We start from the raw sequence: 22,033 nt of genomic DNA, 5'->3' as shown, positions 1-22,033 counted from the left end.
CGACAGGATTGATTTGTTGTATCTTAACATGTCTCTTCCTCCTTGCAGTTTCTCCAGCTGAGCGGATCAGGTTCATCCTGGGGGAGGAGGACGATGGCCCCCCACCACCTCAGCTCTTCACTGAGCTGGACGAGCTGCTGTCCGTGGACGGGCAGGAGATGGAGTGGAAGGAGACGGCCAGGTGAGTCCAGCGTCTTTCAAAACAGACATGTAAACCTCTAACCCCCCCCCCCCCTTTATTTTTTATTTTTTTCTTAAGAGCCTTGAGCTGTGTAGTCGAAAAAATGTCCTTGCCCACAATCCCTGTGCAGTCAGCGGAACACAATCCCTTTATGAATAATCACGTTTTGTATGTGTAGGCAAATAGCCTCTACTCCAGTGAACTCCCAGTCTATTCTTATCTGACTGAGATCTGTAGTACCTACTGTGTGGGACCAGGAAACTGCAGAAACTCCCACATAGCCAGAACAAGCCTTAATGTTACACTTAGCTCTAGAGCACATTACACTTGGGCAGCAAATTGTGGTTATACTTACACCTTTATATTAATGTTCTGATAGGCTTTTGGAGACTTCTGTCTGCATGTGATGTACATTACAGAAGCTGTAATCAAATGGAGATATATTTACTATTGCAGCTGAGGAAGTTGAGCATTGTGATCACGTTGGTTTCTATTCCCTGTTAAATAAGTGCACCAATGTTTCTTTTAACTTCTTTTAATCTTATCTTAAAGGGGGACAACCAGTTTTTTACGCATCAGAGTCAATTTACAGTTTTTTGGCTGCACTTCTTTGTTCTCATAGGTGTCAGGTTTTGAAGAGGAAATCAAAATCTCTGGTTCAGGTTAATAAATTACATCCGATTCTCTTTTAGTTGGCTTTCAATGAGTCTGACAATGTTATGCGTGTACTTTTAAATCAGTGGAGTCCTGTTGCTTATGAAAGTCCAACGCAAGTTCATAGTGATGCAGTTGAATAAGTAAGATCTCTATATTTTCACACAGATGAAAGTAAAAGTCATTTTTTTAATAAGTTTTTGGATGGTGAAAGGTTGAGTTACATAAAAAAAGGAAAGTAAATGAACTCCTTGAGGTTCGACAGTGCCTCCATGACCAGGCTCCTCTCCCACTAAGATCGCTGATCACAGGCATGTCGACCATCGCCAGAGGGATATTCTATCCTCAGAGGAAACCCCATCCCCAGGCCTCAGGAGAATGGCTCTTTTGTACTGGTGGCATGCGAGGCATCATTATTAAAAACGACTCCTTGTCCTGAATCTTAACTTCGATACAAAGCTTTCCGTGGCCGTGACAAAGTCTTGTTTCTCCGATTGAACCGTGCGTGATCCGCTCCATGTAATACTGTTTACGTTCCAGCATGATATGCATTTCCTCAAGTCTAGAGATTTATTTTTGATTTCTACGCTGTCCTGCGTCCCCTATTCTTGCCCCGTGAACTGAGTCCAATTCAAAACACAGTGGGGTTGTTTTGGTAAAGGAAAGAGAACCCATCTCGTCTCCTTTTGTTCACAGCCCGTATTTGTTCATAAACTTATAAAGCCACTATTATGTACACTTATTTATATTATGCAGTGGCCTTTCAGGAACTTGACCGAGAGAGGAGAGGGGAAAAAAAAAAAAAGATTATACACGCTCTTGTATATGGGCTTTTTGCTAAAATGCCACATTTATTGGCAAGGTCCAACACAGTTGTAAACAAATTTCCATCTCTCTAAATATCTTTCCTCCTCTGTCCAGATGGATCAAGTTTGAGGAGAAGGTGGAAAAGGGAGGCGAGCGCTGGAGTAAGCCTCACGTGGCCACGCTGTCCTTACACAGCTTGATGGAACTCAAAACGTGCATCGAGAAGGGCACGATCCTGCTGGACCTGGAGGCCTCCACGCTGCCACAGGTTGTCGGTAAGTGGGGTTGCCGTGCCGAAGAACACCCGAAACACCAGCGCGCTCGAATTATTTAACTGGTTCCAATCTATCCCTCTAACAGAGACGATCACTGACAGCCAGATTGAGAACGGTCAGCTGAAGGCGGAGCTGAAGGAGAAGGTCATGTACACGCTGCTTCGGAAGCACCGTCACCAGACCAAGAAGTCCAACTTGCGCTCTCTCGCAGACATTGGAAAGAGTGTTTCCAGTGCAAGTAGACTGTTTTCCAACCAGGAGAATGGTAATCAAAAAAACTTGAAATCAATCCTTTTCCCTTTTTTACTGTCTTTGTCTTCTCATTTGTTTGTCAAAACTCTTATACTAACTTCTGTTGTTCTAACACAACCTCTTTTCCTTGTCTTTTTTTTCCACCCTCTCAACCTGGTGTTCCTTCTCCTTTTCTCTCCTTTCCTTCCTTCTGCCTGGGTCTGCACGCTACCACTGACTTCCTGCATCTGGGGCGTAATAGCACGCAACCCCCCTGAGCACCCTGTGCCTTGTTTAAACCCACAAGACCCAGAGGAACCATGTGAGGTCATGAGGAGCGCCAGCATGGGATACCTCTGTAAGTGAGGTGACGCTGTCTGAAAAGCAGTGTTTTTGGAACCCCCTCCAGGGCTGTACGCTAACTTCTTTTTTTGCATATCGCACTGGTGCTACAGAGGTTCATAGTTTTGTTGCCACAAAGATGTCGCATAAGTTAACATCTGAGCATCTCTGAGAACAATCACAGGTGTAGTGCACTTAAACTGGTATGTCACAAGCTAATGACTTTTTTACTATCAAGGCACATGAATATCAAACCTTAACGCGTTGTTTCAGATAAACTGTCTATTGCTATAACATAAAATGTCGATATATATATTCAAATTAGCGGCTCCACTCTCTATAAATTTATATCATCAAAGATAGACATGTGTGTATATATATTTATAATGAATTGGATTTCTGAACTGAAAATACCACTTAAAGTTAATTCATCAAGTTGTCACGTCTCTTGCTGGATTGGTTGATGCACCGAAGGGGGGGAAAGGGATTGTTGGGAAGGAATTGTGGGATTTAGTGTTTGATGTATGGGCACTACAGACGGAGACATGGTTTTCACTAACACGACGGACTGCAGTTACCAAGTAGAATAGCAATACGTCACCACTTCCCCTCGCACACAAAGCAGGTACACAAATCCTGATTGCAATATCCACATACACAACCAGCTGCGTTTCAAACCGACACATTATCCCACAGGTACTACAGCGGTAAATTCATTGACATTATTGTACTGTACAGCCCTGTGCTGCCATGCACTGTAAGAGCTGCATGCATGGAAATGAACAAATATGGCTACATCCAAAACATGGAATTAAGTTAAACACTCATCCAGGCCATCATATTAACAAGCTTGTGTTTTTATTTATTTATTTATAAAATGTGGAAGACTATGTTCTCTTACATTGCCAGTAAGTACGTTTACATTCTCACACATTTGCCAATAGTTGCCTAAGCATGTTTCTGCTGACTCGTACCTAAGAAGACCATGTAGCCCGGCTCTCCTCTCCCTGGAGTGCTTCAATGAATGACCATCTGGCATTAGTCCTAAAGCTTAAGCCCTGCCACATTTAGCTCGGTCCTGATGTTTCTGGCTCTCTCCGTGTACTTTCCCGGCGCCTTTCTTTTCTTGGCCTCATCTTCTCCCTTGGCCGCCGTGCGTCTCAGTTGAAGCTCTGCAGTCGCGCCCCCGGCCTCTTTTGATCCCAACAGTGTCTTTATCTCTCTGCAGGTAGCCCGACGACCGCCCATCGCAACCTCACCTCCAACAGCCTGAGCGACTTCTCTGACAAACCAGAGAAGGATCAGGTAATGCGTTTGTCTCTCTAGAGATGATGTGCGAACTAGCGGGTGATGGGTTCCATTCACAAAGCAGCACTATGCAAGGTCGCGTGCGTGCGTGCGTGCGTGCGTGTGTGTGTGTGCGCGCGCGAGCTTGTGAGCCTCACATACTGGCAGATAAGACCCCTGGCTCTCTCCCTGCGCTGTGCAACAAAAGCTCACTGTCTCTGGTCTTTGTCATGCGAGTTTCTATCATCAGCACATGCAGTTTCTCTCTGACTCATGGCCGGGTTAACTGGCTGTGTGGTCGACGGATACACCACTGAAGCAGTTAAACTGTAACAAGTGGCATTAACGCTCAATTGTCTGAAGGTCAATTTGTTAGTCATCTTGCAAGTGAGGGATTTTTCTGTCATCCAGAGCTTATGTGTCTTTTATTGAATCTAAAATGAGCACAGTGTGGGATTATACACGTGACTGTAGATGCAGTTTCATGCCCTCGTGGTAAAATGTGTTTATTCGGTGGCATAAAGTCAAGCTGTTGTTCGGGATATAATTGTAGGAAAGGGAGTGGACTCCCTGTTCTTATTTGACACCACGTCAGTCCCTGCCTGGGTACAGCAACATTTTAACTACCGCACTCATTTGATATGTCATCTATCATTAATTACTGTATTTAGAGAAGTTTCAGTCTGTATATCCTGCTCCTTTTTTAATCTGTATCTCATAAGACATCACTGGCACCATCCTTGTAACACCTTACGTCCCCCTGTCCTGCTCTTCCTGTCCCAACAGCTGAAGAACAAGTTCATGAAAAAGCTGCCCCGCGATGCAGAAGCATCAAACGTGCTGGTCGGAGAGGTGGATTTCCTGGAAACCCCCTTCGTGGCGTTTGTTCGTCTGCATCAGGCCGTCATGCTGGGGGCTCTTACCGAGGTCCCGGTGCCCACAAGGTATGAATGTGAAAGTGCTACCATCGCTCGGGTTGAAGTTACACATTGTTCAGTTACTGTGAAACAGTCGCATTCTGACTTTGATGTAATGTTCCCGAACATCTTATTTTCTTCCTGTTAGATTTCTCTTTGTGCTGCTGGGCCCCAAAGGTAAAGCAAAGTCTTATCATGAGATTGGAAGAGCCATCGCCACCCTGATGTCAGATGAGGTACGTCATGTTTATTATAATTTGTCACTTTACCTTCTCTTTCTTTTTAAAATTAACCCTTTTAGCAGAGGGATTGGCCTGGTTTTAATGGTATCTGTATTTGCATCAAGAAATTGCTAACCTCCAATAACAAGTGTGATGTGGATATATAGAGGACCAACAGAACACTTCACTGAACCTCACTGTTGATGCATCTTTAGGCTCTGATTGGACTAATTAAGCCTGGATTATTGGGATAATGGGCATCTCGACATGGCTAATCTTTCGGACTTTAAAACACTTCACTAAGATTTCGAAGGTGCAAGTCTAGAAAGGACACTGATATTTTTCTTCCTACGCAGTGTAAATAAATCGCAAATAAACTCTGCTAGCGTATACTTTTAGTTGAAATAAATACTATACTAAATGTGCTAATTAAAAAAATAGAACGAAATGGAAATGTACAAAGGGTCAATATGGCTTAATGCCTAAATTGAAGCTCTGAGGTATAATGGAGCGTGGCAAAAATGTGGTTACATGCAGTGTGGCAGTATTTAGACATAAATTTAAGTATTTTAAATCTCAAAAGGTATCAGTGGTACAGGCTCTGGAGGAAAGGTCGGGAAGAGTCCGTTAGATTCATCCTCTGGGGACCACAAATCACTGGGAATCCATCTAATAGTTGTTGAAATATGTTGGTATGGATCAAAGTGTTGTTGACTGACGGCCATTATCAGCTGATAATCAATATATATTTTTTGCCATCGCCTCCATCTCATCAGAGCTGCATTGGGCTGACTGCCCACACCTCCTACTTGTCCTCTTGCCAAATCTCAGCTCTGTGGCTATTGCTGTATTAATCATCACAGCAGTTTGCCCGGCCCATAGCTTTACTGTTAAGCTGCGTGTTAAACTTCAGGTTGACAAATTTGTTTTGGTGTTGGCAGCATAAATGCATTGAACCTAACAATGTTTGTGGTTAATATCTTTCTATTATAGGCCTGTGATAGCCGTCAGTGTTTTCCTCACTTCACTTCTTTCTGCTGACTAAATCTTGCCGTGTTGTCATGAGTGTCAACAGGCAGCTCATAATGTTCTTAATCCTGGTAGCACCTGGCCTTGCCAATTCCCACAGGCCTCAGCTCTTTCCGAGTATATCTCATATGTCAACAGAGCAGGATAGGAAGTGGTTTCCAGGATTTCCTCAAGTTAAACTTTACCCCCTCGGCTCTCCGTGACCGTTGCGTCATGAGTTTATCAAATGTTTGTGTTTTGAGTAGTCTGCTCCTGTGGTCCCAGGACACACATCGAGGATGACACATCATTTAGGTACATTGTGAAGAGTGTAGAAAATTGTGCTGCACTCTGGGCCCGTGTCCCAGCCCTTGTTGGCAGTATTCTCAAATGTAATTGTGCATTTTTTTCCTTCTCCAAAGCCCTGGATGAATAATTAAGCACATGTTACATTATTGATTAGGCGATTGCTAATAGGCCGGTTATGTTTGTTTGTCGGCAGGTATTCCATGACATCGCCTACAAAGCGAAGGACAGGGAGGACTTGCTGGCTGGTATCGAGGAGTTCCTGGATGAGGTCATTGTCCTGCCCCCCGGCGAGTGGGACCCTGACATCAGGATAGAGCCGCCCAAGTCGCTGCCTTCCTCAGATAAGAGGTCTGCTCTAATCCACACAGCCTAATCCAAATGAATGAAGTCACTGCATATAAATCTATTCAATGTGTTGCATGGAACATGCAGCATGAAAATCACATTGCATTGAAAGTCTCTCCACACCAGGGATAGTTTCTTCTGTTGATCAGCAGCTACACATCACACTTGGATGTAAATGCAAAAACAGTTTTCCTTCTAGTTAAGCAAGTAGTTAAGTTTTTCAAAAGCAACAGAAGTGGAAACGAGTCACAAAGTCAACAAACTGACTCTCTAACAAACATTATAAATAAAATATTTACCTAAAATTTGTCATCATAAGCAAACATGAGCCGCAATGGCTGGTAAAACCAGACCAAAGTCCTTGAGTGTGCAGAAATGAGTGAGTTCTTTCATGTTTATAAATTAAAATGTTCATTCATAGGCTGTGTTTTCTAAACACATTACATCAAGTTATAGTACATGTAAGACTTTCTCTAGATTAAAAAGATTATATCAGGCGGCCATAGAGATCAGATTAAACATTGTATACGGTGTATCGGTCACTAAGGACAATACTCACATCACACTAAACTGGATCAGTTATGTCAAAGCATAATTCATAACTTTTCAGCTATAACATTAAAACCATAGATGTAATGCCCTATGTGACATATGGCTCTGTAAAGTCATGTTTATCAGTCGTATAAAATATTTCTATTCCATTTTTTACGAGCGACATTTTCAAAACTGATTTGACGGCACATTTATTCAATGTGCTTGATGGACAAAACAACACTGAATCTATGACTGACAGATTTCATCCTAGTTTCTCTCTGTGCACTCGACTATATTGACAGTTTGTCCTTTTCTGTTTTAAGAAAGCACATGTACGCCGGATTAGAGCCACCTCAGATGAACGGAGACGCCCCCCATGACGCTGGGCATGGAGGGGGAGGAGGTCACCAGGTCGGAGAGGAGCTTCAGCGAACGAGAAAGTAATTCACTTTAAGATTTAAATCATCATCTGGATTATGATCCTCAAAGGATATGATTATTGTCAATGTCAAGTGTAAAGTAAAAATCATAATTTGGAAAAAATACTTTAGTCTTTCAGTAAGTTTCCAATGAGGAAATGTTCTACACACGAACAAAGAAAGCGATTCACTATTGTTTCTTGGAACAAGTCCTTCTTTCTTTGCAAACGCTGCAGACTCTAATGTTCCTGTCTTTCAGGTTCTGTGGAGGTCTTGTCCTGGATATCAAGCGGAAGATACCATTTTTCGCCAGTGACTTCTACGATGCAATACACATCCAGTCTCTGTCTGCCATCCTGTTCATCTATCTGGGCACTGTTACCAACGCGATCACATTTGGAGGCTTACTTGGAGATGCTACAGACAACATGCAGGTAACCCATCCTCCCACTCCTTATGGTGGCGTTTTATTTCAGCTACAGCGAGTGAGGCTTTTTTTCTGTGGCGATATCGTGGTGCAAGTTTCCTGTTTGCAATGGACGTGGGCTGTTTTCAGCCTGGATAAAACATGTATTTAAACTGAGGTGTGTTGAGCTCCCTGCTATGATATGTGTTGCAACTATGGCAGCTGAGGCCATTCTTGGCATTCTTGTTGAAAATTGTTGGTAAACTGCTCACAGAGCACATATATTAATAATGGAGCTAATTATATAATCAACAACGACCCATGTTATGACTCCTGACATAATAAAACTTGGTCCCTAAAAGATGAAATCTCTCCTAAATTTGGACATGAATCCAGATGAATTTAATTTGTGCTCAGGTGACACTGACTCTTGCTCAATAGTTGTGCCTGGATAAATCTGCTGGTACTACTACATCTACTGGTTCTCTAGTATCCAAATGGAATCTCTAATGCAAATACAGTTAGCTTTCACTAAACAGTGGTGCAGTACTCAATGTTTTATTTAAGAAAATTACAAATAAATATACACAAATCTACTCAAGTAAAAGTGCCACATTCCCTTTTCTACTTGAGTAAATGTAGGCACTTGTTTTTAGATATTCTTAAAGTATTAAAAGTACTTGTTGAGTGCAGCCTGTTCCCTAATGCAATGGTCTACGACATCATTAGTCTCGGCAGCGGTGTCTCTGCTGCTGCAGGCCCGATTTTCTCTCGTTAAAGGAGGCGGGGTCTAATGTTACGAACTCACTCTGATTGGATCAGTGGACCAATTTCTCTCTTATTGATTTCTTCAAAAAAAAGTATAAAAATATTAAACATGAATGCATTGAAGAAAAGTAGTGGAGTAGAAAGCACAGATATATGTCGTGGAGTAAAAGTGCAGATACGTGAAAAATGTACATTGACAATGAAGTAACTGTACTTTGTAACATCCCATCACTGTAAAACATGAAGCAGTGGTTTCTTGCTTTCCTTGCTATGTCCTATATACACTTATCACTTTCAGATGTGCGATTTATTTTCACCTCCTTCACAGCTCCGTGTTTTGAAGTCACTTCAGCTGATAAGCTGCTAACTTGCAGCTCACAGGCTCATACTGCATCCATCTGCTTTACCTGCTGTTGACAGCACAGCGTACTGTTGTGGTATGACGATGGCGTGCACAACTTGCCTGTGCCCCTGATAGCTGAGTGTAAACACTTGTCCAGTGACTAAGGTGTACTCGCTTCTGCCTCTCTGCTCCTGCCAAAGAGCTGCGTCCTGTCAGACCTGTGGAGCACCAGCCCTCGGGGGATTTGCCCGGGCTGTAAATAACCACAGATCCAGATTACTTAGCCACTGCAGCCTCGTCATGGCTCTGTTTCCAGTGACTCCCCCCCCCTTCCCCCCTCCCCCTCCCCAACATGGGGTGGAAGAGGGGAGTGATGCAGGAGCACGGAGAACAACCGAGGGAATCCCTGCCCTCACTTAACCCAACACAACTCAACACGCGTCCTAGAAGCAGAGCCTGTAGTACTTATCAATTACTCATCTGTGTACTGTGTCTATACAGCTTGTAAAACACACACACACACACACACACACACACACACACACACGCGCGTATGCAAAACGGATAATGACTGGAAATCAAACAGACCTTTCCTGATGAGCCAGAATAGCAGCTGCGTGATGTGTACAGACAAAGCTTCCGGCTGAGCAAGCAAGAATCATCATGTCAATGTTTAAAAGGCTCAAGAAGGTGTGTGATGAGGAAAAAGGTGAAAAATGAACCAATAACGAATATTCAGCTTTTGCTTTTGATGTGGAGACCTCAGGTACACTACAGCAGATAATAGGAAACAAACAAAACATTCAACGATGCCAAGAAAACACAAATGGCAAAAGCACGGTACATGAATTTTAATTTAAAGCAAATGAATAAACTAAAACAACTGTAGGTAAAATTCGGTGAGATCAAAAACCTAAATTGCCTTAAGGGTAAACACGAGTTGAGCTTTAGAGTCGTCTTAAACCCAATGAATGTGCTCCATCATAGTCTAAGCATGTGTGTTAACTCTACTTTTGTTTTTTGTGTGTGTGTGTGTTACAGGGAGTGCTGGAAAGTTTCCTGGGCACGGCGCTGACGGGAGCGGTGTTCTGTCTGCTGGCCGGTCAGCCCCTGACCATCCTGAGCAGCACGGGCCCGGTGCTCGTCTTCGAGAGGCTCCTCTTCAACTTCAGCAAGTGAGTAGTTACTGATCGAACCCTGATCAAAGATGGTTGTTTTTCCTCACCAGAGGACAGAAATCCTATCCTCCTGAATGTGACGCAGAAACACAATGTGACTACAAATGGATAATTCACCGTTACAACTGGCAGCTTGAGCTTTAAGGATTGTTTATTTAAAGAATATCCCTCCATAACATTTTTAGCTTAGCATAAATCTCAGGCAGGAGCAGATTGTCAAGGGTGAAGTTGCTGATTGTGAATTTCCCATTTTGTCCATCAGTCTCTGTCCACTAACATCCTATTTTACTACTAGTATTAAGAATATTAACCAAAAGCATTACGCCCTGTAATAGAAGCATCTAGGAAAAACTGTTTCACTGCATATAATGACACATATTTTGCCTTTAGATGTGCAGGTTAAACACATACATATTTTAAAGTATCCGACTGGCATTAAAGGCTTTTAAGCCTCCACTTCCTCTCCCAGAGATGGTTTTATGTTCCATCATTAATAATTCACTCATTTCATTTCACACCGTGAGTGAAGAATGTCATGGTGTCCATGTCTCTGCAAATGTTTCCATGCTTCACGCTGGCGGCAGCTGAGTCAGTCTACAGCTGGTGGACATGTATACTCCACAGGTGGATGTGCTCCGCCATTGACTGCGAGTAGTGCACCCTCACTCACCGAGCAAAGGCTTCGCCTCACTCCCTCCTGTTCTCATTGAGCAGGCGATAAACTTTCTTTCATTATCCAGCCTCACGTTACTGTTTCAGTAGCTCCTGTGTAATTCACACACGTGCACATAAAACTTGTCTGTCTCCATTCTCCGCGTCCTGTCCTCACATCAAAGTGGCATTTGGCGAAACCGGTATACAGGTTAATGTCGTTCACCTTTGCCGTTACGTGAACTACATTCAACAACTCTGGCTGCAAGTCATAGCCTCAAAGGAAATACTGTTGTATTTCAAAGGCCTCAGGAGCCGCATGTAAGATTCACAAACCTTTTTAACACCGCCACTCTGTTTTTAATCTTTTCCCCAGAGATAACAGCTTCGACTACCTTGAGTTCCGGCTGTGGATTGGCCTGTGGTCGGCCGTGTTCTGTCTGGTGCTGGTCGCCACGGACGCCAGCTTCCTGGTGCAGTACTTCACGCGTTTCACCGAGGAGGGCTTCTCCGCGCTCATCAGCTTCATCTTCATCTACGACGCGTTCAAAAAGATGATCAAGCTGGCCCACCACCACCCCATCAACTCCGAGTTCGACTCCAACCTCGCCACGCTCTACGACTGCCGATGTGTGCCTGGTAGGTCGCCTTCCTCCACTTTGCCCCCTACAGTCATGTTGACATTATCAAGGCACCGTCATAAGTTCACTATTACCATTGACACCAGACAGTGGAAGCTGAACACTCGTATTTGGTTTTGTCCTGTTTGGCAGCGATATTACCAGTGTATGTCAAACAAAGCTTTTCAATTATGCTTCTCTGTGTTGACAGTCGAGATAACAAATGATACTCAAGTGTATCAGCCAGTAGATACCACGGTTTACTTTCTCAACAGCCCTATCAGTGTCTGTGTCGCAAATGACTTGGCAGAGCTGTTTGTGAAATCAAATGTGATATTGGAAGTCACGGAGGTTGTTCATTTTGCTGATTGGATATTGTATCTCTTTAACCAGGCAACTCGTCAGAAATCCTTGACGTCACTGCCTGGAAGAACGGCTCTGATGTGGTATGTAGTGTCCTTGTTTTTGTGACATTTCGAGAATTCCAACAAAAACCGTGGCTTAATTCCCTGGCTTTCTCCAGATATTGTTTCTTGTTGGTGAAAGGAACCTCTTGTGTTTGCAGGCAGCGAACGCCACCTGGGCGTCGCTGACCACGGAGCAGTGTCTGGAATACAAGGGGGAGTTGGTCGGAGAGGCCTGTGGCTACGTGCCTGACATCACCCTCATGTCCTTCATCTTGTTCTTCGGGACCTACACCTGCTCCATGTGCCTGAAGAAGTTCAAGACGAGCCGCTTCTTCCCCACCACAGTGAGCGACGCCTCTTATTAATCACTGGATTTCTTTTTTTCTAACTCTGGCCGCACAGTGAACCACAGTGGTGGTGACACAGTTGGCTTCAGTGACCATTACAGATGTTTGTGGTGTTCACCGCACACATTTAACAAGCGGTTCTCAGTGTAGTCGCCAAGCTCAGGTGTCAATGTGGGAAGGTCAGATTTCACACTATTCAGTGTTTAAGGCAGGAGGCTCCAACCGAGGCCCATAAATTAGTTCAACTTAAATCCGTAATAGCACCAAATAATAATACTAATAATGTTTACAGTGTTTATCGTCTTAGTTGAGGTATTTACCCACTGACCACAAAGTACAGCTGAGGCTGATGGGAATGCTTTAAACCAACCTAACGAAGAAAGTAAAACGGGATTTAATTTTGTGTGAGTTCATTTTGTAGATTAGATTATTTTTCTTAGTTTTATGTCATCACAAAAACTATTTTTCTTGTAGTTTAATCCAAAAAGTGTCTTTCAAAATCAAGGCTCGGATCCTTGATTTCGATGGTTATGGTTAACAGCTCATGAAAATCCGGTATTTCAAAATATTAGAATATTTCCTAAGGATATGATTACAATACAGAAATGTCCAACATCTGTAATTTTAATTTATGCACATACTTGAAGAATCCAGCCTCGTCCGTTCTCACAAGTTATTGAATCGACTTTGCTTGACAAGATTGTCAAGCAAAGTCATCTTAATTTACCCCAAAATTTCCCCCATTACTATTGGCTGTAATGCACCTTACATGCATGTTACAAGTGATGTTTAACATTAGTGGAACAATATGAAACAAGATCACGTGTTCCACATTTTGGATTCCGACATTAAACGTGAATCAGATTAAATTGTTCCTGCACTCTTACTTTACCCACAGCCCTAAACGAAGTCATACTTAAGACTAGGAGGGAAAACACTGCCATACAGAAGTATAGGTCAAATAATAAAAGGGACCTGATGATGAAGAATTGAAGGCATCACCAAAGTTACTACAATTGCTGCACTTGTTTTTTGGCTCTTTAATTATGCGTTTCTACTTATGTCATTTTTGTATCCCTCACATTTATCGGCCTTCTGTCTTGTTTAAAACCTGTTACAATTGTTAGTCACCACCTGCTGAACAACTGTCTACTTTACCAGCTATATTTGCACTGACTGCGCGTGCAGTGATGTGCACAGTCAGCGAGGTGAGTATCGGCCAGTGTTTACATAAAAACATTGCAGTTTAGCTGTGTGTAGGACTTTTGTCAAACACATGAAGAGATGGATTGGAGCTCAGTCAGGTGCATACCTCCGACAAGGCAACAAATGTCACATACTCATAGTTATCAGTTCCCGAAATATGAATTATTCACTGAGAAATCAGTCAAACGCTGCTGTGATAAAGAAAGTGACTAAAAAATGAATCCTGGATCCCCACAAATATTTGATGGGTTCTTTCCCTTACCCAAACTACATTCTTCCACCAGGTTTCGTGGAAATCCATGAAGTAGTTTTTGTTGAATTTTGCTTACAAACCAACAAAACATTTCATTGCAGCCAGTTGTTCTCTTTATCACAGTCTAAAAATAAACCTGCTGTAAATGTTTCTCTCCGTCCAGGTCAGGAAGCTCATCAGTGACTTTGCGATCATCTTGACCATTTTCCTCTTCTGCGGCGTGGACGCGTTTGTCGGTGTGGACACTCCGAAGCTCATAGTGCCAAGTGAATTCAAGGTACGTACCACACATGGCAGAACATCTAATCCATAAAGAAATATACATGTACACTTGCAATAACATCATTATTCCACTGTGTACTTGAAATCATTGCACTGAATGAGTTGAAATGTGAATGACAGTGGTCAGCAAGGCGAAGCTTCTTCTAACTCTAATTCTGCCCGTTCCTGCGAGAAAGCCCCAGTAATTCTCTGAAACCCCAGTATAAAGCTTTCTCTGTGGTTTGACCAGTAAGGGATACATATTACCTGAAACTAAGACAGTCGTTCTCGGAGGTTGCTGAGCTCAAATGTTCCTCCGCTGGCGGTAAACCCCGCCCTGACACGGAGAAAGGGGCTGATGGGGTAGAGGAGCGGGCACCTGCATCAAATGACAACATGATTATAGGTGATGTGAGAACACAGACGGTGTTGTAGTACAAGCACAGAGCCAGCTTTGTTTGACCGTAGAGTCTTAGTTAACAGCTTTCTGTCGTGTAATGATGCACCAGTCGTCCCAGACTCTGTTCACATGTCCAGTTAGCCACGCCTAAAAGTTCCGGACTGCGTTTGTTGCAGAAATAATAAAGTGCAGTCTTGTTCTTTATTATTTGTCTTTCAGCCCACAAATCCACAGAGGGGTTGGTTTATTCCTCCTTTTGGAGGAAACCCCTGGTGGGTGTACCTGGCAGCCGCGCTCCCCGCTCTGCTGGTCACCATTCTGATATTCATGGATCAGCAGATCACCGCGGTGATCGTCAACAGGAAGGAGCACAAACTCAAGGTTGGTGCAACCGCCTCAGAGTTTCATTAATTACAAAAATTATTGGATAAACCCGGCAACCCCATCTCCTTCTTTTAAAAATATGGCTGATTTGTAAAAACAAATAATTATGACTTTTCCATGTCTTTACTATTAAGTTAAAATCCACTCTTCTAATCCTCGTGCACATTAATAATGCTTCCAAAACCTGGAATACTTTGTGGAGTAATCTCTGCATTCACTGTGGCGTTTGGACCTAAATCAGTCAAACTTTTCCTCTTTACACTATACTACAGCATATTTGTGTAGATTGCAGGACATTTGTGTAACTGCAGAATGTAAACACCATCATCATTAGGTCATTAGAATGTTAAAATTTCCTGAAATACTGAGGAAATGAGGAACCGTCAGCGATTTATGATATCTGTGGTTTAATTCTGATAAAGCACATTCTTCTTCACTGCCGTCTTAACCTTGTGTCTCCTCTCAGAAAGGGGCAGGCTATCACTTGGACCTGTTCTTGGTGGCCATCCTGATGATCATCTGCTCTTTCATGGGTCTGCCGTGGTACGTGGCGGCCACAGTCATCTCCATCGCCCATATCGACTCTCTGAAAATGGAGACCAAGACGTCGGCCCCTGGGGAGCAGCCTAAATTCCTGGGTGTCAGGTGAGTTCACGCAGCTGCCAGAAAAATTACTGAATATAATGGATCTTTCTCCTCCTTTTCTTTATTTTCCCAGAGTATTGTTGGCTTTAACTGTGCCAGGTAGATTATTGCATTCATATTGGATTCCCAGGTTTAAATTGATCTTATTGACCCCTTGAGCAAGTGGCTGGGGGGCAGACTGACTGTCTGTAGGAGCCTGGGCCACAATGCTGTGTGCAAAGTCTGCACAAAATGTTGATGTGTATACAAAGGTCAAAAATTGTGTACACTTAAAAATCGTATAGATTTATGACGAGAATGATCATGATATAATAAGAACAATCACGATAAACTTTAGTTTTTTCTTAACAAGGTTGAGAAGTGCTTTACGAAATCCTTTGGAATAAAACAAAAGAAAGTTCACATAGAATGAAATATTAAGAACAAAAATATTCATATTTATAGAACTGCACCTGCACTAGAAAAGACAAGGAGATGAGAAACTGAAAAAATAGATTCGAAAAGAAGTAAGGCAGTAAAGATCTATGTAAAGTCTTGTGCAAATGTGTATATTTGTATATCAATTGTTTTTAGAATAGATTAACTGAACTGAAAACATTGAAAAGTAAAACTTGACGTGGACTAATTTCTGATTTGTTAAAGATTGTGTCATGGTCACATGGCCGTGTATAGATGATGAGGACGATTACCTTCATGTTGTCAACTGGGAAATGAATACTTGTCAGTTACAAGTTAATATAAATATAATATTGAAATGTATAAAATATACAAAGACATTTTTAAAGGACGTCACTCATTGCACCAGGTTAAGCGTGTGTACTGTGTTTTAACTGTTTCTTTAGCGTAAACTGCCATTATAGAAACATGCTACATGTTATTTGACTGTTTTTCAGTCTAGATTCAGATCTATTGCCTTTTGAAGTTTTGAGTTATTGATTAATCTTGTTCTTTTCCTCTTTCCTTCCTTCACTCAGGGAGCAAAGGGTCACAGGGATCTTCGTGTTCCTCCTCACAGGACTCTCCGTCTTCATGGCCCCCATCCTCAAGGTAACGCTCCGGCTTCTTAATTCCTCTCTGGAAACGAGGATTACTGTCCTCCTCTCTTAGGACAAACCCCTGTCGCCCCTCTTAAATTTTAAATAATTTCAGATCTTCTATTCATCCGATTAGGGACTCCCACAGTAGAAGTAATGCGATGTGAAATAAGCACGTTCATCAGCACCCAAACTCTGATTGCAGCTGAGTGTCTTCTTATTGAGTTTTCATTCCCTCACTGAGGCCAGATCAAAAAATGTGAAGTCACACTGGAGATTGGTGCAGCTGGGGCTCCCCCTTGTGGAGATTTACAAGATTGTGATTTCAGTGCTTGTCTATTGCTTATAACATTGTCTTTGACATTTTGAAAAGATTATCAAAATGATTATTGATAATGCATCAGTCTCTTTTTGAATTCAAAACTTCCTCGTATTCGGTTGCGATCATTATTTAGATGCAAATATCTACACTTTCTTCCCACCTGCTGTAACGTTGGACTGTGAAAGATCGTTTCTAATAAAAAAATCAACTAACAATAAAGATCGCATTTGTTAAATTTATGTCTTTCACTTTATTGTTGAGTCTGTACACATGACATCAATGCCCTTTTTTAAAACCTGTGTCTTTCAGTTCATTCCCATGCCTGTGCTCTACGGTGTGTTCCTCTACATGGGCGTGGCGTCACTCAACGGTGTCCAGGTGAGTTATTTGAAAAAAATCTGTCACTTAAAAGTAATAACTGTACTATAAACAAAGCAGAGTTACATTTCATCATTCAGATCAGCAAAAGATGTTTTCAAACAACTCAAAACCTTTTTTTTTTGTATTTAACGTGTAAAATTAAAATGAGCAGGGCTACATTTAAAAATTCGACAAACCTCCACCAAGGCTGTCAGTCCCCTTATGAAACCACATTTATATCTGTTAGATGTGAATTTTATTTTGGATCTTCATAAAAATCCCTGAATCCACCTCTTTTCCCAGATCCTTCTAACAAGTTTAATGGAAATTTGTTCTGTGGTATTTGCTTAATCCTGCTGACAAACAACCATCATCCTTGGTGGAGGTAAATACGCTCCGACGATCAGCAGCTAATGTTAGCTTAGCACAGGCACTCCTGTCCAAAACATGCCAGAATGTAAGGAAGGCTATTGGTGTGGAGCTGGCACCAAAAGCATGAGACAAAACAAAGATGGCAAACAAGCCGACCCACAAAGTGTCAAAGTCGTGGAGCGGCACTAGAATTAGTGACCTTAACTCTCATTCCACTTGCATTTCCCTTTTTGTTATCGAAACAACCATGAACAAAAAAGCAATTAGCATTTTTATGTTCACTACACAAATACTGTTCGGTTTCTGGCTGCACTGTGTCCAAGCTCTGAACCCGTCTGTCTGTTTCAGTTCATGGACCGTCTTCTGCTAGTCCTGATGCCAGCCAAGCACCAGCCGGACCTGATCTACCTGAGACACGTCCCCCAGAGACGCATCCACCTCTTCACCTTCATCCAGGGCCTGTGTCTGGCCCTCCTCTGGATACTCAAGTCTACCGTGGCCGCCATCGTCTTCCCGGTCATGGTGAGAAACTGCTGCAGTCACTGGTGGACGGACTTGACAAAAAAAAGCTTGTGGCGCTCAAAATCCGGACATGGAGGCTAATTGGAATACTCTGTTTTATTTATTTATGTATTTATTTATTTTAGATCTTGGCGCTGGTTGCCGTGCGCAAGGCCATGGACTACCTGTTCTCCCAGCATGACCTGAGCTACCTGGACGACGTCATTCCAGAGAAGGACAAGAAGAAGAAGGAGGATGAGAAGAAGAAGAAACACAAGAAGAAGGGAAGCATCGACAGCGAAGCTGATTTCGTAAGTAAACCTTGATATTTTCAATGTGTAGATTAAAATTCTAACCAGTACATATTACCTTTTCATGTGTCCAGTGTGATTGTCTACATCCTCTGTAGATCCTCACCTTTAAAATAAATCCAAATGTGTTCATGTTCCTCCCTCCTCCCACAGTCTGACTACCCCTACCATGAAAATGTCCCCAGTATAAAAATCTCTATGGATATGATGGAAAAGGAGCCCATGTTGGGGGATAAGTCTTTGGATAGTGAGTACTATCCAGTTTTTGCTTCTCTGTAGCATCAAGCGCTGCTCGACGTCTGCTAACACTCTTTCCTGCATCCACTTAACAACTTTAACATCTTTTTGAGTGAACTCAAAGCTGCTCTTACCACCCACCTTGAAATGTCAATACGATTTATCAAAATGAACAGCTTATAAGCAGCTTTGTTGGTGCTTGCCTTTTTTCATTTTCTTTAAAATATCACTGTTTTTGATGTAAGTTTTTGAAAATGTCTTATTTTTCTCTCTCTCTCTCTTCCCCCCTCAGGAGATGAAACCCAGACTTTCCTTAACGCGCATTCGCCATGCTGAGCATTACTTTGAGTCTCCCACAGTGGCTGAGTAAGTGAGTACCAGCTGGCATCCTCATCGCATATTTCCTCAGACAGGGAAATAGAAAACCAGAGTAATTCACGCTTTGTGATTCCAGGCCTCACGTTTAATGCTCTTCTCTCACTTTCTCCTCCTTCCAGTCTTGAAAGAGGGTCGTACACCAAAGGTTTGCCTCAGATACGAATAGGCCGCAACTCTGAGGATAACGGCTTCATCTGGAGGAGGGGCTCTGAAACTGATCTGTGAATGAATTTGTCCAAAGAACCCAGCAGAACCAACGTGACGTAACAAACCCAGCCTCCCCTTTAGAACCAAATTCAAACAGAATGGAGGCATTTGTCCTAAAACTGGTACTGAATTTGAATAAGGGGCCATTTGACTGTTCTTCGTATGCGTGATTCCCCGTAGAAAACAAAAGGGCTCATCAAAGTCATGCGTATGCGGTTTTTATGGGACATTAATAAGATATTCATGTGTATGCTAATAATTTATTAAGCATCTGGCTAAACATGTATAAACATCAAAGAGGTGCAGGATATTGTAGGTTAGATGGCTTCACATCATACTCATGAATTTTTATATAATTCTGTGCATTTCCACAGGCGCTGAACTGCTCTTTTTTTTTTTCTTATCAATTTATTTCCAAAGAACACAGAACATCACTGGCCTCCCTCCTGATAGTTCTGTTTGTTTCCCTCCAGGAGTTATTTCTAATATTTCTTGAAGGTTTTGACGCGTAACTGCTGGAGTTTTGAGATTCAAACATATCGCAGGTGTTAATTGCATTCACACGCGAGAGCTGCCGACACGCACGTGAAATCCTCCATTTTTATACTTGCAGTGAACAAAAGGGCTACAAGAGGTCATCTATGCACAGTCAGGAGCAGGCATTAATTTTGTAATTATGGGCATATTATATACATGTATTATTTATCCAGCAGCCATCTAAGGCTGCAGATTCGTACGCAACAGCATACAATGTTTGTTTTAACACCATACAGACTGGAACTCCTTCTCGTTTCCAAATCTTTCTTTTCTTTCTTTCCTCGTTTTTTTAATGTATATTTATTTTATTTAAACTCTCTGTTTGAATCTTACTTATGGCTTTTACTTTCTACTTCCCCGTTTGTGCAAAACAATTTTCTGTGGTCTATTTCCACTCTGCTGTCATTTTCCTGTTGTAGGGAGATAATACTGTAGATGTATTATACCTGTATGTAGCTCTACCTCTTATTTACTGTAGGTGCCAGGCATACTATATTGATATTAACATCTGTTATTAATTATTTGTGATCAAACACAGATTTTTTTTCCAACTGACACGGCATAGGATCTTCGATCTTGTTCTCTGACACTTAAGATATTTTTTGTTCAGTTTTTTTTTTTTTTGTCAAAATGACATACTAATTTAAGATTTTAAGTTTTTCAACCAAAAAGGCGCATTTTAAAAACTCTTCTGACTACAGACACAGGGAAACTAAAACAAAATGGCATTATCTGTAAATAAAATGTCATTATTTAATGTTTTCATGTACTGACGGGGCAGAAGTGATGTCCTGTCCCTTTCTCACCCGCCTGAATGATTCAGTTTAAACTGGACCAAGAATTCAACCCTCAAAGTCTACTTAAGTTGAATTTTCCTTTTGAAATGTGATTTATATTTAAAATGTGATAATATTTCAATCTTTGAGTAAATTTGTATTTTATTTTTAATGTTTTTTTTTTTTTTTTTAAATGAAAATCAACAATCACTGTGAGCTAATGCAATGTTTCGCTCCTGGAAGAACTCCTGCTTCATAGTGTGCAGAGTAAAAAGTGCTTCACTATGAAACCGATTATTTTGCTGCGACAATCGTAACTGCATCATCATCTAAATTCTCCGTAGTGACGGTTCGATGAGCAGCGAAACGCACAGGTCTTAAATTTTGCAATATCGTGTGAATGTCTTTATCGTGCTCTTCTCGCTGATTTTGAAGTTAAACACTGTAATAGAATCAGTAAAGTTAAGATATTCTTATTGCACATTTGAATGTAATGCATCACCATTTTGAAATGTTTCTGTATTTCTTTGAAGACAATCACGTGCACAATCAGTGCAGTTGTAGTGCAACTATAAGGGCTCTTGATTCCTGCTTTTCCAAATCGCATCAGTAGGTGTCGCTGTGAAGTACGAGACCGTTAAAGTTGCTATGAAACCCAAAAATCTAAAAACCACATTGTCTTCCACTTTGTTCTGTGAACTGTATAATCTTGATTTTTAGACCTGCTGATTATATAATATATATATTTTTTGTTCTTAATCTGAAAACCAATTTTATACAAGCATCTAATGACACGATAGGTTACTCAGAAGGAAGCAAGAGTCGGGGGGAATTTTTTTTTTTTTAACAGTGATGTTTTTGAATGAGCAATAAAACAGTCCAGATGATTCTTAAACACTCAGTTCTCTTGTGTTTTTAACTTTATTTGACGCGTTTGAAAGATGCAGCTTGTAAATGATGGGTTTGAACTGATGTGTGATTTAGTAAAGTTGATATTATCTGCACTACAGAGGGGTAATCTGCTGAATATACACCTAATGCAATAACACATGAGGCCACAAAGTGTTTTTAGACATTTACCAGTGCCTGTTCTAAGCACAACAGTCCCAGTTAAATGTAATTAAAGTGTATATGAATATATGCACTATAAAGCATCTGGTGTGTGAGCTCCAGACACGTGGAGTGCATGTGTGGGTCTCTTAAGTGGATGTATCGGGTGTAATCTAAGCTGCAGATGCCGTCCTCACATCCTGCTGCAAGTGCTCAGTCTCACAGCAGAGAGGAAAAAAGGAAAAGCTGCATAGTTTCCACGATCAAAGGACTCCGTGTCGGCTGTAATGAAGCTAATTGGCTCATGACAATGAATCACTGTGTCATTGCCAAGATCAAAAAATGTGTAATAATTAACTCCTCCGTATTATTTTGTTTTTTACTGGACAATCCACTGAGCTTAATGATATTGGATATTACAGGTGTTGTCCGAGTGACTGGATATGAGTAATGTGACCATGAGAGCACACGAAGGGAGGCGTCCCATTATGTTCTGTTGAATGCTGACAATGAAAGGTGTAAACATTGCTTTCCAATTTTAAAAGTAAA

The 22,033-nt window shown here is 41.7% G+C and overlaps 1 protein-coding gene across 6 annotated transcripts in view; it reads left to right on the top strand.

Moving 5' to 3' along the window:
* Positions 1 to 21,335, top strand: part of LOC118125707 (electrogenic sodium bicarbonate cotransporter 1) — a 33,800-nt gene extending 12,465 nt beyond the window's left edge. Inside the window, exons 4-27 of one of the 6 annotated variants that reach the window (XM_035184604.2) lie at positions 49 to 181; positions 1,757 to 1,917; positions 2,003 to 2,182; positions 2,411 to 2,506; positions 3,719 to 3,795; positions 4,564 to 4,721; positions 4,843 to 4,930; positions 6,426 to 6,580; positions 7,435 to 7,551; positions 7,790 to 7,964; positions 10,089 to 10,222; positions 11,253 to 11,515; positions 11,890 to 11,942; positions 12,062 to 12,247; positions 13,873 to 13,986; positions 14,590 to 14,751; positions 15,221 to 15,399; positions 16,374 to 16,446; positions 17,065 to 17,133; positions 17,836 to 18,009; positions 18,135 to 18,299; positions 18,453 to 18,546; positions 18,829 to 18,902; positions 19,034 to 21,335. In XM_035184604.2, the coding sequence (XP_035040495.1) occupies positions 49 to 181; positions 1,757 to 1,917; positions 2,003 to 2,182; positions 2,411 to 2,506; positions 3,719 to 3,795; positions 4,564 to 4,721; positions 4,843 to 4,930; positions 6,426 to 6,580; positions 7,435 to 7,551; positions 7,790 to 7,964; positions 10,089 to 10,222; positions 11,253 to 11,515; positions 11,890 to 11,942; positions 12,062 to 12,247; positions 13,873 to 13,986; positions 14,590 to 14,751; positions 15,221 to 15,399; positions 16,374 to 16,446; positions 17,065 to 17,133; positions 17,836 to 18,009; positions 18,135 to 18,299; positions 18,453 to 18,546; positions 18,829 to 18,872 (3,050 nt within the window). In that variant the 3' untranslated portion in view covers positions 18,873 to 18,902; positions 19,034 to 21,335. Of the gene's footprint in view, positions 1 to 48; positions 182 to 1,756; positions 1,918 to 2,002; positions 2,183 to 2,410; positions 2,507 to 3,718; positions 3,796 to 4,563; positions 4,722 to 4,842; positions 4,931 to 6,425; positions 6,581 to 7,434; positions 7,552 to 7,789; positions 7,965 to 10,088; positions 10,223 to 11,252; positions 11,516 to 11,889; positions 11,943 to 12,061; positions 12,248 to 13,872; positions 13,987 to 14,589; positions 14,752 to 15,220; positions 15,400 to 16,373; positions 16,447 to 17,064; positions 17,134 to 17,835; positions 18,010 to 18,134; positions 18,300 to 18,452; positions 18,547 to 18,828; positions 18,907 to 19,033 lie in introns of all 6 variants that reach the window. The other 5 variants (XM_035184603.2, XM_035184602.2, XM_035184606.2 and 2 more) reach the window with 5 other exon arrangements.
* The last annotated feature ends 698 nt before the right edge of the window (positions 21,336 to 22,033 follow it).

Source organism: Hippoglossus stenolepis, chromosome 18 (assembly GCF_022539355.2).
Source record: "Hippoglossus stenolepis isolate QCI-W04-F060 chromosome 18, HSTE1.2, whole genome shotgun sequence".
NCBI classification, from domain to species: domain Eukaryota; kingdom Metazoa; phylum Chordata; class Actinopteri; order Pleuronectiformes; family Pleuronectidae; genus Hippoglossus; species Hippoglossus stenolepis.
Note: the sequence above shows the minus strand (reverse complement) of the source record. Positions and strands in the feature narration are given on the sequence as shown.